Here is a 19814-nt window from a genome sequence, read left to right on the forward strand (position 1 = left end):
CTGCTGGGTCTCTCAAGTGTCTACATACAAGAATGTGGCATTTAATTCCTTGAAGGTGACAATGTTCTCATATTTTGAAGAGTAATATTCTGCCCTGTTCTTAAATTCTTTGGCATTCTAATCTGAGAGGTGATTAATCTTACACCTTCTCCTTAACAATAGGAGTTAGATGGGGAAGGGCAGGGGAGTCAGTAAGAAAGGATGACAGATAGTCCTGAACTTCCATTTCCTAATGGAGAGGTCCAAGCAAATCTGGTGATGGTGGGAATGGAAGAGTGAAGAAAAACTGCCACACATGGGAAACTTGACTGCCTTTGACAGGTTCCAGCAATCTAGCAATCCAGTGGTAGCAATCTACCACTACCCTACACGACATCTGCCAAGAAACCAGAACCAGAAATCATATTATGCATCTGTTAAACATAATAAGACATCTCCACCATTTATTACAGTACTCGCCGTAATTAACTGTATATTGGCAATCATACCTACCGCAGAAAAGTTATGTTCAAACACACGTGACACAGCATTTGTTATTTGTGTCCTTTGCTCAAAGATCTTCACAATAGCATTCACCTGCTAAGTGGTAGACAGCAATGAAAGGTCTCAACATTCACCCAGGCAAAGTTTGGGACATCAACAAGCCAGCCCTGCAACCTTTTATTGAGGGCACAGATTGATTAATTAGCAAACATTTTTTTAAAAATGCAACTAATCTGTCAAACTGAATAAGACATTCCTTTGAATTTACTATCAAGAGGTTTAATCGCCAATATCTCTTTAATTGTAGATCTGTACCATAAGGATTTCTTAACAAGACTCAACACACAAATGGGGAGTTTGCAACCCGGAAGAATATCGCAAAAACCCATGAGACCTTTGTTCAGACATAGTCTATAACCAAAGGGAGACTTCTGCCCATAGGCAGCAAATATTCTGAAAGGATTTCTCATCCAGAAATCTAGTTAAGAAACACTGTATGTTAGACACCACAAACTCAAACTTGTCTGCATTAGCTTTGTACAGCAAGCCACCTTGTCTGCATTCAACAAAGCTTATGAAATACTAGGCTGCGTGTTGAAGGCATTTGGCATCAAGTTGAAAGAAGTTATTCCAACCTCGCTCAGAACGACATTTAGAGCTTTCAGCAAATTTACAGAGAGCGAAGGCTAAAAGCGATACTTTCAACAAAGAGACAAAACTTAGATAGTTGTGAAAAAGGCAGATTGCACAAGCAAAGGAAGGCTTTCAGACCCACCTCCCTGAAATGATTGCAGCTTACCTTGTTACGAGGAAAGCTGGATCCATCACGACGTCTGGTCCAATCCGGATATCTGACATAGCAAGCTAAGGAATCATCAGAGGAAAAGGTACTAATGTAGAACTTCGATTCTTATGTGAAAGCCAAAGCTTGGGGACCTCACAGTGTGTGTCTGAGGTACTGCTGGAGGTTAAATCCATACAGCCTACTATTTGTGCAGCTAATTTGTCAGTAGTTCAGGATGAAATAAGCATCAAAGCATTTGATTTTACTCTCCCTTGCAACATGGGAAAAATGTTACAACTGTTAGCCTTCGCACATCAAAAGCCACTTGAAAAAGACTAGCATTTGCTGAAAGTTATCCTTCACTCCAACTCAAAAGATTGGTTCCGAGTTAGGAACCTAACCAGTAGCCAAGACAGGGTCAAAATAATAATACTTGCATTTGATACATTGCATTTCATTTCGGAAAGACGTCACAAAACTGGATTTACTGTAAAGTACAATGACTATTTTATAGCGTCATGCTTTCAGACATGCTTTCATGCTTTCAGTCATGCGCACCAAAACTTTGGAACCCTCTCCATCAATCTCTCTGCTTTGCTCCTCCTTCCCCCTTTTCAGATCACACCTGAAGATGTTCCTCTTCGATCATGCTTACAGTCATCTCCCCCCTCCCCCTGGCTCAGTGTCAGGCTCCGCCACTGTTAAGCACTCCGTGTGAAGAGTGCTATATAAATGCAAGTTGTCGTATGCAGCATCCACCTTGTGCACAGCAAAGTCCCACAAACAGCCTGGAAGTGAAAATAGTGTTCAACAGCTCTGAGATAAATGCACACAAAAGCATCTGAGTTGAAAATAATGACTTGCGCCTCAGAAATCAGAAGTACATCATATTGATCACGGGAATTTTCAAAACAAACATTGCTTCCCTGGATACTATGCCCGTACACCTTCTCATTTGTTCTCTTCCAGCCAGGAGTGATGCATAATTATAGAACCATGAGCCATAATTTGAAACTGCTCCCATTTTCAAAGGCCAGGTGGCTTAAATGGAGGCCGAAGAATGAATCAGCACCGGTAAATTCAGAAAAAAGTTTCAAAGCAAGACTATCGACATTGCAATATTTACCCTTGCAAGATTACAACAACAAATTGCATTTGTACAATGCCTTTCACATCAGGAGAATGTCCCAACTGTCAGGGTTGGAGGTTGGGATTAGGAGAGGTGGAGGCAGGAAGGGTGAAGTTGACCAAAGGCGCGGTTGAAAAGGACGGTCTTGAGATGGGGGCACGGAGCTTCTAAAAAATGATTATATTAAATATTAAAATAAAAATTAAAAAAATTAAAAACACTTAAAGAAATGGAGCTGGGATTACTTAAGAGCCCAACACACTCAATCAGGTTCCAAAAGGAGTGATGAACACTCCGAACAAGTAACACTCTACAGGACTGGTTTGGCACTTTATAGGTTAAGACAAATCTGGTATAAGCGGATGTTATTAGTGGGGGGGGGGGGCTTTCAAACTGTGCAGTTTTCTGTTGATTCAATTGCGATATATCTGCAGGAACAATGATTAAGCAGGCTGGCGGTTACAGATCTTGCTTTTTCTCAGTCTCACACTGAAGTGCACAACCTACAGCTGTTGACCCAGTGCTGAAAGGTTGTGAAAGAACAAGATATAAACAAATCCAACTGCAGACAGGTTACCAAAGGATGCCTCAGCTCAGGCCACACAATTCCTGAAAGAAATGACCTGCGTTATAACTCTGAGCAAGAGTTTACAAAAGCTGTTTGACATTACGTTTGACATTACAACACACTTGTTAATATCCAGGACCCTAATATATGAGTAACATGAATATGTGCTGGAGTTCAGGATGGAAAATATTACCGGCTGAGATCATAAACCACCCAGCATTTCCCAGTACGTCAGTACAAAAATCTTCAGCTTGACTTATTGCCAATGCAAGATGAGTTGGTACCAGTCAATGATATATACTGGCAGTGCTACAGCGGGTTTGATCCGAATATTACAATTCAAGCCAATAAATATTGGACAAAGCTTGAAAAGGCTGATTAATCAATGCAAGAATTAAATGCAAAGGTTGCATCTTACTGCAGGAACAACTCCTGTGCTCGCTCTAACTGCGGCAGTGCAATGCTGTTCATTTTAGGTTCTGTGCACCAAAACACTTATTTTGCATGTTACCAAACATTGCATTGACCTTCGGGCTTTGACATTTGAACCAACCAAAGTGGCGTTGATCTCCAGTTCCCAGGCATTTCTACTGTTTAGCAGAAACTGCAAATTGCCTCACATGGGGGCCATCAAACCTTTTGTTTAATAAAACATGTTGATTAAGTAGCAGGAATAGCTGCTGACCCTTTAAATGTCATCATCAGCAACCCACGTTTGGACATTTAAACCAAAATACAGCATACCGATGGTATATTCTAATCCAATATCTAAACAACATTCACAACAAGCAGACACGATAAAATTGTCTCTTGCCGGCCTCTTTGTGCCAGGAAATCATTTTATGCAAGTTGACAGCCCTCTTTGCCCAAGTGACCATTTGTGAGCCACTGAGCATTAGGTGGCAGCAGGCTATTAAATAGTCAATGGGCCACAGCTGAGCCAGCCTCCGTTGTCTTGCTGTACCAGTGCCAAGAATGGAGAGTGGATTCCCAAGCTGAGTTTTTCCAATCTCTCGGCTCATGGGCTACAACCAAGTGTGATAATATGTTTGTCTTCTGCATCGTCGTGTCTCCATTGACGTCACTTCTTGTGCATATGCAGCATTAGGCTTACAGAAAGCCACACTGGCAGTGACGAGAAAACATTGTTTTAAAAACACAGGTGGCCAAACATTTATAATAATACTAATAAACCTTGCATTTAATATTATATTGTTGAGACTCTCAAAGTGTATTTTGTGGAAGAGCAGCTAATTGCACACAGCAAAGTCCCACACACATTTGTGGAGTGAGTGAGCAATTTATTTATTTATTTTGAGGTGGGGAATTATTACTGGAAAGCAAACTGCCAGTTGACTAACAACCAGGTTCCTACTTACTGCTAGGTGAACAGAGATGTTTGGAGTCAAGAAACTTGCCTAAGGTCTCGCGCTGACCGGGAATCAAATCTGGGTCCTCTCACTTGCGATTTGACTGGCGAGAGGACTGGATTAATGGTGATATCTGCTGATGTACTCCCACTCCAATAGGATCTCCACTCAAAACGTAATCACTACTCTCAGCACACACTATACAAACCATGGGGCTCTAAAATGTGACAGCAGCTCCTACTGATCACCAGAAATAATCACACTTGCTCGCAGGAACCCTGCCCCGATACAGTCCAGTGACTGCCACCTCCGGTCCGTGCAACTTTGGGTAGTTACCAGGAGTGGCCAACAGTGACTCCAGGACTAATTACAACCAAAATATTGCTTAAAGAGAGAGGTTACAACCCGCTCCAATTCTTCGTCATTATTGAGTTTTTAAAAGGGGGTTTCCCTCATATTTCTGGACTTTTCCCTCACGTTTCTGAACAGCTGGGTGCAGCTGCAATCGATTCATCATTGAGAGCATTCATAAAACTCAGTCCACTGGGGAATGCATGGAATAAGGAATGAGCACCGCATTCCGTTTCCACAATCATTCAAAACTGCTGAAATGAATTGTTCATTTATGACCTCTTATTTTTTTTAAATTCCCGACATCTTCAAAAATGCTTTCAGTCATCTGCCCCCACCCCACCCACACCCCAACCAGCTGCGTACAGCGCTTGGAGACATCCTCGTGGAGTCCCATAGCATAGTGGTTAGCGCGCTGACCTTGCAAGTGAGAAGACTCGGGTTCAATTTCCAGGCAGGGCAAAACCTTAGGAAAGTTTCCTTAGTCCACACACGTCTATTTACCTAGCAGTAAGTAGGAATCCGATTGTTGGTCGATTGACAGATTGCTTCCGGAGGTTAATAGTCCCATACAAAAAAAATTCTTCACTCAATCCACAACTGGCTGTGGGACACTGCTTTGTGCAATTGGCTGTCGTGTTTCACCCACAAAATACACAGTAAATCCATTTTACAGTATATTCTATGAAGCACTTTGAGACGTCTCAACGACGTGATAAGGCACTATATCAAATACAAGTATTATTATTAATTATATTGTAACCATGTCTAGCAACAGCTCTATAGCTGAAGAGAACAGGTATTAGCGAGAGTAGCCACACAGAACTAAACATTTCCAATTTAGCCTAACAAACTACCCATTCTAAGGTCTACAAACATAATGGGCCAAATGGCCTTCTTCTGTGTTATAAATTTTTACGATTCCCATACCCTGTGAATATTTGTCCTTTTTATCTTGGACCATCACTGCACGAGAAATCTGTGAGTAATAACCCTTACAAAAGCGCCTTGCGACATCCTTCCGCCGAGAAAGGCGCTATACAAATGTCATTTTGTAATTTGCGCCTTATCATTAACATGTCTCAAAGTGCTTCACAGAATATATTGTAAAGTGGATTGATTGTATATTTTGCGGGTAAAATGTCCACAAAATATCTGAATGACAGAAATATAATAAACCTAGTGTAAGCATTGCCTCAGCAGCACTGAGCCCAGCAGGCTAAGCAGAGGAGATGCCTTACAGACCAAAGACCATAAAAGGGCAAAAAACAACAGATTTTTCTTATTTGTGAAAATTATACATTTGTAATGAGTGGGCTCTATCCCCAAACCCACTCTCAATCATCCAAGCATCTGGTGTCCAAACAGGCCACCAGAGTACACAACAGAGCTGCAAGAGGCACTTCCTGTTTCCCAGCCAGTGGTATCACAGGAACTGTGTACACCACAAGGCCCCGGTTTTCTCAGCTCCCCACAGTCACACGCAGATGAACTTTCCAAACACGATGCCAAACAGAACTAAAAAAGCACTCCTCTTACTTTTTAAAGCCACTGGGATGACCCTGGTCAATCCCAAAATAGCTCCTTTTCATTTGGGAATAGAGTTACTGTATGGGAAGGTATAATTACAAGGCTTTAAAGACCCATCAATTCATTTTATGATCTCTGCCAAAACCACTGCCAAGCCAGTGCTCATCTACAGTTAAACACAAGCCATTGTTTTTTAACCCAATGTACAGGGCTCACAATCCCACAAACGTCCCCCTGTATTTTATGTTGCCTTTGAGTCCCTCTCAAGGGAAATCTGAGTCAGGGGGAAGTTTTAAAATGAATCTCTCAAAGTTCAACATTCTTCTTTGTGAAACAAAAAAAGTTTCACTTTACCAAACCTCCACACTATTGGTCTTTAGTGAATCATCCTTCTAAGCATCATACAGTGGAAATAAGCGACTATACAATAAATACTAGGCTGCAAGCCTTCCTCTGCCAGTGACCAGCTCCCCCCAACCCCACCCTGGCCAGGCAGCACACTCCAGCACCCCTCACCCGGCCAGGCACCACACTCCAGCCCCCTCCCACCCGCCAGATTATTTCTGTTCATGTTTTAGTTCACTCACAAAATACAGTAACTCCTTTTTAACAAGAAATCCTGTGAAGCTCTTTAAGACAGCCTCCTGGTGTGAAAGGCACTATATCACATGTAAGGATTATTATTATAGTAGTTGTTTCCACCACTGTGATCCAATATGTTATTCTCCGTGAAGGGCGCCACTTAAATGCAAGTTATTATTGTCATGGTAAATTATAATATTGCTTATGTTTTATAATGTAGCTTTTATAGAGTGGTTTTACCTCAGGAGGACATCTGAAAACATTGGCAGAGGCAATAAAGTTAACCACACACAGTTTACAGGATGAAGGGGAGCATTTATACATCTTTGTAAATAAACATTTTTATTATTACATGCAAATAATACCCGAAGCACAGGCAGCTGAATCCAGGCAGATAATAATAATAATTATCCTTGCATTTGATATAGTGCTATATCACGTCATTCAGACATCTAAAAGGAGATTATACTGTAAAATGGAGTGACGTGTAGTCTGTGGGCAAAACGCGGCAGCCTGTTTTCACACAGGAACATCCCACAAACAGCCAGAGTGAGTGACCAATTTTACTTAGGGGATTGTTGGCCAGAACACTGGAAGAAACTCCCTTCTCTTTTCAAATAGTGCCATTTGATGGCATCTTTAACCTCACGCAGACAGGACCTCGGTCTAATATCTCATCCAAAGGAGGACACCTCAAACAATGCAATACACACCATTTTAGTGTCATCTTAAACTATGTGATTCCAAGTCCCAGTGTGGGCTTGAACCCACAACCTCCTGACTCATAAGTGAGAGCGCTACCACTGGATGAAAGTAAACACTGAATAAGTATGATCTGAGAGGTTGTTTGTTATAACTGAGGCTCAGCTTTATCAGAGTAAAAAAGGTATTCTATTACTATTCAAACTAGCATCCCCTCATTGTGTTTATTAAGCAGACTCATTTTATCCATTGCAAATATTTGAAGTTATTCTGTGCAGTTAAATGTTGGCGGAGTCGCTAACCAAGAGACACAAGTGTAAAATAGCTTCTAGTAGATTTGATTGAGAATTTAGGAAGAATGTCTTCAAGCAGAGGGTAGTGAGAACGTGGAACTCACTGTCCAACGTGGTGCTTGAAGCGGACAGATAAGAGAGAAGTAAATAGAAGGGGATGGGGGTGTAATAATATTATTCCAACTTTACAGGCGCATTCAGTATAGCGCCTGTAAAGTTGGAAGGATGTCTCAAAGCGCTTCACGGGATTTACTATGAAATGGAATGACTTTGTAGGCAAACACGGCAGTCCAATTGCACACACCGACGTCTTATAAACAGCCATGAAACGAATGACCAATTTTACCTGGGGGATTGTTGGCCAGGAGACCGGGAAACTCCTTTCTGTTTTCAAATAGTGCCATGGGATTTTTAACATTCACCCGAATAGACAAGTGGGACCTTGATTTGACATCTCATCTGAAGGACGGCACCTCCAACAATGCAACACCCCCCCAGCACACACTCCAACAATGCAACACACCCTAGTTGAGCTGATGGGTAGGTTTTCATGCTTGTTTCTATGTACACTGAAACCCCAGCAAGATGGGAGGAATAAGATCCGGTCCGGCGAACTGGAATTTCCGGCCAGTGTAACGGCATTTACTGGCCTTTTTCAGTGTCAAAAAATGCTGGGTCTAGCATTAGAATTGTGTGAATTCCACAAGTAGAATAAGCTATTATCTGCTCGTGGGACTGAAACTGAGTCAAAGTCGATATCCCTGGTCACTGAAGGCCAACAAGGAACGTAAGGCTGGGGATGCGAACGCAGAGGAGAGTGGCAGGCGGGAGTCTGTGGATTTTTTTTCAAAAAAAATTCACTTTCGGGCTGGTTGCGGCTACGTACGGATAAGCCAGGGGGTCACCGTCATTTAATCAGACTGTCGAGATAAATGTGCGAACCTTACCAGAGCACAACCGTTTGAGAGAAATGTTTTGAGGGCTAAGCATCGTGCACCATTTGAGAATGTATTTCTGAAGCGAGGTAACATTTTAATGTTGCAAAAGAGCTCTATGCATGTATTTATGAGTGATTTTCAAGAGGAAGCAAGAATTTCATTTTCATCTTAAAAAAGAGGAAAGATCCAAGTTTAGAATTCTCCTGGGCAAAACTGTCAACCTCATAACACCACCATTCATTCACTTCAGGTCACACAAGTTCATACGTTCCTGATAGCAGCAAAATATAAATGCAGCAGACAATATCTGATCTAAAATAGAACAGCTAGACTGAGTATTTTCCAGAACCTTTTGCAGAATATCCAAAACTTTAAGGATAATGTTTAATTAAAGAAGAGAAACGCAAAAGGAGAAGACTTAATGGGCTCAATGTTAATGTTAGTAATAATCCTTGTATTTGATATAGTGCCTTAGGAAGATGCTGACACATCTGCAGGATTTACTGTAGATGTTTTATTGTGGGGGAATGCAGCAGCCAATTACATATAGTAATGTCTCACGGTCATGAAATGAATGATCAATTTTATTTAGAGGATAGCTGGTTAGGATACTGGGAAAAACCCTTACTGCTTTCTAGTAGTGCTATATGAACCTTCACCATGAATCTGAACAGATGACGGGACATGGATTTAATGTCTTATCTGAAGGACAGCACCAATGACTATGCAGAACACCAGACTGCATTGAAGTGTTGGCTAAATCTATGTCCCTGCATGGGGCTTGAACAATCTTGAACTTGTTAACAATCTTCTGACTCAAAGTCGAGATACTACCATCTGAGCTAAGCTGACAGCATGACATAACAATAATTGTAATAACTTTTGCATTTGATATAGCGTCTTATCACGTCTTCGAGACATCTCAAAGCGCTTCACAGAATATACTGCTAAGTCAATTAATTGACTGTATATTTGGGGGTTGAAATGTTCAATTTGGTGATAGAAATGTTATAAGTGAGATTCTATGGAAGTATTTAAGATTAGAAAGGGTAGATAAACTCAACCCTAATATGTTTAACAGTCACAAGCTTTACAAAAGCACAGAGGCTTAGACAGTTTAGGTTTATTTATTTCACACAAGAATAGCGAATATGTGGAATAGACTACGCAGGGAGGCAGTGGAAGCAGCTGAAGTCAGCAAATTAAAAACTGAATTAGATAGCTATTTGACAAAGGATCTAAGGTACAATATCAAAAGTAAGGATTATTATTATTAAGAGGGCTATAAGGTAACAGTGGGGGAGTGGGACTAGTTGAATAGCTCTTTCAAAGAGCCGGCACAGTCACAATTGGCTGAATGGCCTCCTTCTGTGCTGTAAGATTTTATGATTCTAGTTATAAGAGAAATAGTACACTGTGTATTTTAATACGTTTGGGACCAGATGGACCACACTGGGCTTGTACATTCCTAAGTTCTGAATAGTGAATGATCTTTTTCTTTTTTTTTAATATTCTTGATGGAAACGAGGCCAAAAGCAATGACTTCCAGTAGAAATTTTCTGCCCACATTATTTTCCAGTGAAGAATGGAACAGAATGATACCTCGCAGTACTAAAACTTAGCCAAACTCTGTGGGTCAGGGTTCAAACCAATAAAAGTGCACAGCGCAATGCTGAGGTGCATATAACATCTGCTCTACCTCTCATGCCATCTGCATAACTGACTTTGTTACAACAGTGATTGAAGTAATAACTTTCCAGCCAAGGTTGCCAGCTGCACTATACAGTGAGGTTTTACCCAGTGATGGCTGCACACATGAGAAAGCTACACTCGTTCTGAAGGTACACAAAGCTAAATTTCTTATCTGGTTGATTGAATATTAAGCTGAGGTCTTCAATCCACTCGATCAGTTCAAGGTAGGATACAGAGATAAGTTAAACAGTTTCCCACCATTCGAGCCAATTCGCTGCTCATCTGTCATCCACCAAATAGGTCTCAATGCTGGGAAGCGTTGAAGAGTTTTCAAACACACACACACTACTCCAACATAAGAACTGATTTTGTATAGATACAGCCTAAAACACAACCCCAAAGGCTCCCATCCCAGACTAGCACGCACGTTCACTCCAACAATACAAATTAGCTTGGGAAAAGAGTCTTTAGAACTTTCTCATGAGAGCCAATTCATCACTTTGTACCCTGATGAAACCATCATAAACCATCACCGATGACAGTTAAGAATTAATTGCTTGACTGAGCTGTGGCTAAGTCTATTTCAGAATCAAGGTCACCTCTGCAAAGGATGAGGAAACCGGTTAGCTGCAGTGAATTCCTGGAAATTTACCTGCATTGCTCACCTTCACTAATAAATGGAATAAGCTTGAAAGAACCCAATGCAACAAAAACAACATGCATTTATATAGTACCCTTCACGCAGGGCAGTGTCCTGGAGCGCTTGACAGTGGTGGAGTTTAATTCAAGTTCTTTAGGCGGGATTTGAAAGTGGGGAGGGAAGGAATAAGGTAGAGGGATTGAGGGAGGGAGATCCAGAGCTTCAGGGTGTAGTGGCTGAAATAATAATCATTGCATTTGATATAGTGCCTTATCACATCGTTAAGACATCTTAAAGCGCTTCACAGGATATATTGTGAAGTGAATTGACAAAGTGAAGTGTATATTTTGTGGGCGAACAGACTTGATCAGGCAAAGGGCCTTTTGATTTTTCTGCATGTCCTGCTGCCACTACGTAGGAAGTCATGGAAGATTCTTTATTTGAAAAAGAGAAACTCTTATCACATGCACAGTATAAAGTCTCTACTACTCCTTGTGTCTGAGATTAATTGTAAATAATAACAACAATCCTTGCATTTGATTTAGCGCCTTATCATGTCCTTGAGACGTCTCAAAGCACTTTACAGAATATAGTGTGAAGTGAACTAACTGTATATTTTGTGGGCAAAACACAGCAGCCAATTGCGCACAGCAGCATCCCACAAACGGCCATGGATTGAATGACCAAATTATTATTTTTTTAATTTAAAAGGCATTAATAACCCCAGAAAGCGATCAGCCAATCGACTGACAACTGGTTCCTACTTACTGCTAGGTAAACAGAGGTATGTGGAGTAATGAAACTTGCTTAAGGTTAATTAATCCGCAATACTACCAAAAAACATTGTATGAATATAATGTACAATATTCGCACCATGACTTATTGCTTAATAAATAAGTTACTGACATTGGAATTGGCTTACTTTTCTTTGCCAATTATAACTGTTGGTTATACTCTTGCAAAATGTTTGAAAATAAACAGGAGGAAAATAAAGCTGATTAAAATTATGAAAATTACTGTCACATTCTGAAATGAACCAACTTTCCCATAGGATAAATGAAGTTAAACAAAGCTACTCAACTGCCTCCAAAATGCCCTTAAGTCTCCTCAAACACTCTGCCATTCTGCCCAGTGATCACAAGCACAGCTCAGGAAAGCAATGTAATGGAGAAGCTCCATTACATTGCTCTATTACATGGCAATTCTACAATGCATTCTGTACCAATTCACAGCACCAATGACATGACCACAAAATCCCTGTTTTATCCCTACTCCCTTTTGCTCGTGACGATGATAGTTAAGCTCCGAGAATAAATGTATTCACTCTAAATCTGCCGTCATTAGCTTGTTTCCTGCTGAAGTATTTTGTGTGCTCACACCAGTGCTTGTCACTCTCACGCTACAATAGCCCGATGTTACTTGCCAATTTGTCAAAGGCCACCGATGCTGTGCTAACCAAGGTAATTTCTCAGAAATGCTCCAATATAAGAGCTACAATTGAGGCAATTGATAAGAAGAATACAAGAAGTGATGTTACAGTTTTATGAAACGTGGTCAGACCCCATTTGGAGTATTGAGTGCAGTTTTGGGCACCAAATATTCAGAAGGATATATCGGCCTTGGAGGGTATGCAGCATAGATTTACTACAATGATTCCTGGTGTCAAGGGCCTAAATTATGATGCAAGAATGGAAAAAGTTGATTGCATTTTCCTGGGTTCAGGAGGTTGAGGGGTGAACTGATCGAGGTGTATAAAATTATAAAGGGATTTGAAAGGCTGAATAGTGACCAACTGGTTACTCTGGTGAGACAATTGAGGACTAGAGGCCATATTCTTAAAATTGAAGCTAAACCGTTAAAAAGTGAAGTAAGGAAACATGTTTTCATGCAACGGGTGATGGGAGCGTAGAATTCACTCCCCCAGAGGGCAGTGGAGGCACAGTCAATTAATGAATTTAAAACGGCAAATAGATAAATACTTGATAAGCAGGGTATCAAGAGATATGGCGAGAGGACAGGGTGGCGGAATTGAGTTGCAGGTCTTGGAAAATGGTGGGACAGGCTCGATGAGCTGAATGGCCTCCTCCTGTTCCTACATATGCTGCACCAATGCTCCTTGTGTCACTCCCCAGGATACCAGACTTTCAGCTCCTCTTTTCTGTGTGCCATTATGGGCGTTTACCAAACGGAAACAAAACACTTCACCACAGAAAGAGAGGAACACACGATAGGACAAATTGTTATGATTAAGAGATGTGTCATGATTTAATAAAACTACTGGAGCAGACTTGATTGTTTCTTGTCCTAATGGGGTGTTTTCATTATGTCTGGATATCAGGACAGCTCAGACTCTTCTCATACAACAATTCAATTTACACTTAATAAATCACACCTTTCACATCAGGAGGGCGTCCCAAAGCACTAAGGGATTAAATTTCAGATTGAGGTCATTCGACTGCATTGACAAATAAGGAAAGGAGTCCACTAATAGGAAAAGTAGATTAGTATGCAAATAATAGGCTTCAGTCAGCCCAAATTGCAACAGCAATAAAAAAATACTGTAGGTAAGGGCTGCTTGAACCAGTCGAATAACATTTAAACCAATAAGGATAAAAACAAGATTATTTATTTAATTTTAGCAGCCGGTGTCTGATACATGCGAAAATCTACCACAATGCTTAGGAATATCCAAATCAAACAGAGATCGAATCATGCCAAAACATGGAAATTCCCATGACTGGGAATACGCACTCTCTCCCTGAAGGGACTCATTCTGCTTACCCAATTCTGAAGTATTAGACGCAGGTTAGCGAAAGACCAGGTTTAGCGACCTCAGAGTGTGTGTTGGGATACTTCTGGAGCTAAAACCACACAGCTTGCCAGCATTGGCTTCTTGCTGCTTGTCCAGCTAGGACCACCCTACTTGGTTAACAGAGTACTGAAGACTAACAATATTACGCAAACCAAAGAAAACAAAACGAAACGGGTATCTGATGATAGATCGCTACCATCGCGACACACAATTTATTTTCCTCAGTACTTTGAGGACAGCATATGGAATATGATGACCATGCAATTTGGGAACTGCAGAGATTGCCAACTAAAAACACACTGAGGCTTGAAACCCGACACCAAAATTCTGGAGTGGTTCCCATGAAAATTACACCTTTAAAGTCACTGTCATTGAGAAACCGCAAACAAGCGTTTTGAAACTTGACTTGTGCAGTTCCGAACCAGGAGGCAACGTTAATAAAGTGATGACGGTTCCTCTTCTTCAAAAAAGAAAAACAAAGCTCAAAATTAGAAGAGAAAAACAAAGCTCAAAATTAGTGCAAGGGTCAAATAAACACACATTTCCTTAACCTCTCAGCAGGGAAGTGGTGCAACATTCAGCATAACATATTGCTCAATGGTCGGGGGTGGCATACATGTCCCAACTTGCAATTCTTTTTTGATCTCCAACATTTAAAACATATTTTTTATGTTTTTTAATTTTTAAAAAATATATTTTTATACTTTTTTGTATTTTTCTGCAATTTTGTTACTTCTATGATTATTTTGTTGGCCAAACCAAAAACATCAGCCACTGCTGCTCTACTTGATGTTGTTAAGTATAGTCTGCAATAACTTATTGTAGGTTCTATTAATCATAATAATAATCTTTGCATTTGATATAGCGCCTTATCATGTCATTGAGATGTCTCAAAGCACTTCGTAGAATATACTGTAAAATATTGTAACAGACTGTATTCCTGATCTGTCAGATTGGAATGATGATTTCCAAAACACAGATTCAGAAGATGATAAGTGAAGTACCCAAGCAAATATAAGAGCCTGTTATTTCACTTCAAGTAAATAGTTTTTGCTTTCACTTTCCTTCGTTTGTTGGAAACTCAGCTCATGTGGGACAGTTTGTGTTGAGCAATTGCCAGAGGTTGTATTCAAAGGAAAACAGTAGAAAGCCCAATCACTGCACAATTGGAGACCAACCCCATGTGGTTGTGAAACAATATAGTTATTAGGTCTTTTCACAAAATACAGTAATAAACCTACACACAGCACATTGGCTTGATTAAAATCTGTCAAGTTAACTTCTCATATACTGATTACTGAAGGGGCGATTTCAGTTTTTAAAATGTCTTGATCATGGTGACCACAATTTTGAAACATTCCAGCAAACTTTTACTTTGCAAGAAAGTGCCAGGAAATGCAGTAAACGTCACTTGTTCAGCACTCCCATCTCCACATGAGGCTGCATGAAACTGAAGTTGTGTGCTAATTACTTGTTCGATCAAGTCAGCCAAAATAGTCACATTTCTTGTTCCTGAAACACTTGTGGTTTACTTGCCCCAAAGGTTTTCTGGGAAACTTCACAAGAACAGATGCTGAAAGCTGACGGTCACGACCTTTTCAGTGCAAGGCTGCTGCTGCTATATTGGGTACATGTACAGCCATGCGTCACAATGCCAGGACTGCTTTGTGGTACACACATGCATCATGATTCTGAGTGTATCATCTGGGGAGTCGTGTTTGTTGTGGGTGAATGGGCACTGTGTAGTTCAGTTCCCTCTATTCTACCCTAATATATGCCTATATATGCCTCAACACCAACCACAGAACATTTCCCACATCTGAATGAAACTATCAATTTAGTGTGAATCTGTGCAAGAAAGATACATTTGGGGATCACAGAAGTGAGAAGCTCCACATGCAAGTTCAACAGCAATTCAAAACCAAATCACTTCCACGCCCATTTACATTGAATGTTATTATATAATAATAATAGTAATAATCCTTGCATTTGATTTAGTACTTTATCACATCATTGAGATGTCTCAAAGTGCTTCACAGAATATATTGTAAAATGAATGACTGTATATTTTGTGGCCAAAACGTGACAGCCAACTGTGCACAGCAGTGTCCCGCAAACCGTTGTGGATTGAATAATCAAATTANTTTTTTTAAGAGATTATTACCCTCAGAAAAGTGATCCGCCAATCGACTAACAACTGGATTCCCACTTATTGCTTGGTAAACAAGAGGCGTATGGAGTAAGGAAACTAGCCCTGCGCTTCGCCCTGCCCGGGAATTGCACCCAGGTGCTCTCGCTTACGAGGTGAGTGCTATCACCAATACATTACAGGTCCCACAATTTATCTGGAAGATTATCGGTCAAGACAATGGGGAAAAATAGCCTTCTCTTTTTGAATACTACCATAGGAGTTTTAACGTCCATCTGATCAGTAGACGGGACCTCAGTTTGGCATCTCCTGTGGTCAGCTTTGGGAAATCTGGCCCAGTAGAGGCAGGTCAGCATCACAAGCTGTTAGGTCGGTGAAGCCAACAATCATTAACATTATTAAACCTAATAACAAGTTCAACAAGCTATGAAAGTAACCCTCTCCAACTTAAAGTATATTTTCTCATCCATATAACACCACCTTGATTAATATTATTTCTATATCCCATAGCTGGTTACCGTAGAAACCCCTAATCCCACTCTGTCTGCTTTGGAAAAGTTAGCTAAGCCGTTCCTTGCTCGAGTTTCGAGAAGCCATCCAAAAAAACACAGCTCTCAATCTTTTAATTAGTATTAGTTCAGCCATTCAAAAGCAATGACGACCTTTGGGCTGTATGTCTCTGCCCTGCCCCGAGGCACACCAATCCCATTCAAATCCCTCTTTCATTCCTTCTCCACATAATTAAAAAAAAGTTTCCAAAAGTAGTTATTAATTAAATCTGCCCTTGCATTTGGGCTCTCGCTTTGTGCAGTAGGAAATGGGCATTGCAAGCCACTGAAAAGCTTCTGCTTGCTATTTGATGAGGGAAAAAAACTAATTTATCACCTTGGGAACCAGCAGACTGAGCCCCTTGTGAAAACACTGTCCGAGAGATTAAAATGCTTTCAGCGTAAGGCCACTTATAGCCACCCCAAATCCATTTTTTTTAAAAAACAAAACTGTATTAATAAGCACCAGGGAATCTAACACAATGGAAAATAATCACAATCTTATAAAGTTATAAATCTTGCATTTATACAATACTTCTTTTTCTCCACTGGAATCACCAAGAGAAAAAGTGGGTGGTCCAAACAATGCATTGTACAGAGAAGATTTGAGGTGTCTCTTGATAAGGTGCTATATGAAATGAAAGTATTATTATAAGGTGTGTGCTACAATACCGCAACTGTCACTGCAAACACTCATCAACCACACAAAAAGCCATTTACTGAAATTATTTATTTTCTCCCCCCGCCCCCACTCAGAGAATGTAACTCAATATGTCACAGTGGATAGATTATATATTGGATACTGCATTTTGGTCTGCATGACTGGTTAGAATTACACCACAGTGAAGGGAGCTTCAACTGCCTTTACGTAATAGAAGACCTCAGGTACAAGACGTCTGGTGACAAGGAGGAGGATAAAAAGTGACTTCCCCACCCCACCCCCCCAGCCAGCCCTTGAGTGAGGTGCAATTTTTTCTACTGCTCGTGGTTTCCCATTAACAGCGCTGCTCAGGGGTAAATTACTCAACCCGCTCCAAAGTCTCCACTAATGTGGCTGTGTTTCCAGCTGCTAGCATGTCAAAAGCACAACTGGGAGAGAAAACATCTGCTCCAAGTTTACTTATTGCACAGATCAGCATTCTGCTGAGACTACAATACATAATTCAATTTACAATAGTACCTTTCATGTTGGGAGGACGACCCGAAGCACTCGACAATTGTGCTGGGTACCAGAGCTGAGGGTGGGAGCTAAAGGGGGGAGGGGGGTGTGAAGAGGGAAAAAGTGAGCGAAAGCACATTCAAAAAGGTTCATTTTGAGGTGTACCTTCAAAGTGGAGAGGGAGGGAGCAAGTCATTGGGACCTGGAAATGGTGTTTCAGAGAGCGGGAGCCAAGTGACTGAGAGCCTGCCTGATGGTGGGGTGGATGGAGCAGGGAACGTGAATCAGGCTGGTGTCCCCAGAGTGATACTGGCATTAAACGGGCATTAAACCAGCTTGACCTCTCATATCTGAAAAACATACAATGCCAGGCAACCACAAAATATACAGTCAATTCACTTTACAATATATTCTGTGAAGCGCTTTGAAAAGTCTCAACGACGCAATAAAGTGCTTTATCAAATGCAAGGATTATTATATATATATATATATCAGTGGATATTGATCTGATTAATGCACAGTTACTTTGGCATGAGTTGAAAGTACACGTGTATCTCACAATAACCAACAGAGCATCTCTTTACTGTGTGAGTGCATTGCTCCTTATAGAACCTGTACTGCACATAAACATTATAACAATGTCCTGCTCCTGGTTATTTCATGTTTTTTTCCCATTCTGGCTCTGTTCAGTTTCCCACAATCTGGCAGTCTGCATGCTCTATCCCGTGCCATCACTGTCATTTCATCCAAAAAGTACTACGTGTTTAAAAAGCACCTCAGATAGCCTGAGCTCAGCACTCAGCTAAACCTTTTCACACACAGCAAAGCGGCCACTAATTACCTTAGCCGTCAGTCACAAGAAACAACAGTCTTGACCAAGCACAGTGTGAAGCTAAGAAGGTCATTAGGGAAATGAATGGGGATCAGCGGGTGGCATGACTCCGTAAGATATCACAAATACACAATAATAACCATTTTTTTCTCCACTGGCTCGAGTCTGTCGTAGTTGATGGCTGAGGGGCCCCTCTCGGCCGGTGCCGGTATTGGACAAATCTGATATTCTTCACGGGAGATTCATGAGGGGTCTGGAAGGAGCATTAACTTGAGTTGACATTTGATTCAAAAGCCCTTATCCTTGCAGGATAATAATCTTTGCATTTTGATAGAGCACCTTATCATGTCATTGAGACCTATCAAAGCGTTTCACAGAATATATTGTAAAGTGAATTGGCTGTCATTTGGACGAAACGCGGCAGCCAATTGTGCACATCTTAGCAGACTTTGGAAAAGTTCGGACGAGCTTGCAGAAAACGTTATACATTTTGAAGTTTTTAATGATTCAATCTATTGGGAAGAATTGGACTGCACACTCTCTATGGCCAGACTGCCTCTTCTCAATCCATTCTTGAAGGACAGTGACCACGACAACACACAGTTAATGATACAAATTAATTGGGTGGATATTTTTTGTAAGTTTCAAACGTAGCCTTCAAGCTCCCTCCCCAGGTTGTACAGAGCAATATTGCCACACCTGGAGGCACTGACCATGAGTAGCACAAGTGTTCACGATGATGAGCAGAGCGCACAAAATCCCAGGTTGCCTTATGTAGTTTGAGAAGGTAGCACATGCAGATGATATTAATGCCAATGATCGGCATTGACAGACAGAATTGGTGTGTCCATTCCATGCATTTCTTGATGGATATCGGTGCTATTGCTGGACTTGCCTGGGATTTTGTGCGCTCTGCTCATCATCGTGAACACTTGTGCTACTCATGGTCAGTGCCTCCAGGTGTGGCAATATTGCTCTGTACAACCTGGGGAGGGAGCTTGAAGGCTACGTTTGAAACTTACAAAAAATATCCACCCAATTAATTTGTATCATTAACTGTGTGTTGTCGTGGTCACTGTCCTTCAAGAATGGATTGAGAAGAGGCAGTCTGGCCATAGAGAGGGGAAGGCTCCAACCTACTGACCAATCATTCAACACCATGGAGGCTGAGTTGCCTTCCCAACAGACACTGTGAAGTCTGCCAAGACCCATCATATGAGGACATGGATTAAAGAATTGGTGTTGAGAATAC

General features: G+C 41.0%; 1 protein-coding gene across 1 annotated transcript in view; it reads right to left on the minus strand.

The window, feature by feature from the left end:
• The window catches only part of imp3 (IMP U3 small nucleolar ribonucleoprotein 3), an 89200-nt gene that overhangs the window by 17014 nt on the left and 52372 nt on the right, over window positions 1–19814 (minus strand). The window contains exon 5 of the mRNA XM_007902963.2: window positions 1283–1334. Coding sequence (XP_007901154.1) covers window positions 1283–1334 — 52 coding nt within the window. The remainder of the gene's footprint in view (window positions 1–1282; window positions 1335–19814) is intronic.

The sequence above is a fragment of the Callorhinchus milii genome, unplaced genomic scaffold (assembly GCF_018977255.1).
Source record: "Callorhinchus milii isolate IMCB2004 unplaced genomic scaffold, IMCB_Cmil_1.0 Scaffold5, whole genome shotgun sequence".
In the NCBI taxonomy this organism is placed as follows: Eukaryota; Metazoa; Chordata; class Chondrichthyes; order Chimaeriformes; family Callorhinchidae; genus Callorhinchus; species Callorhinchus milii.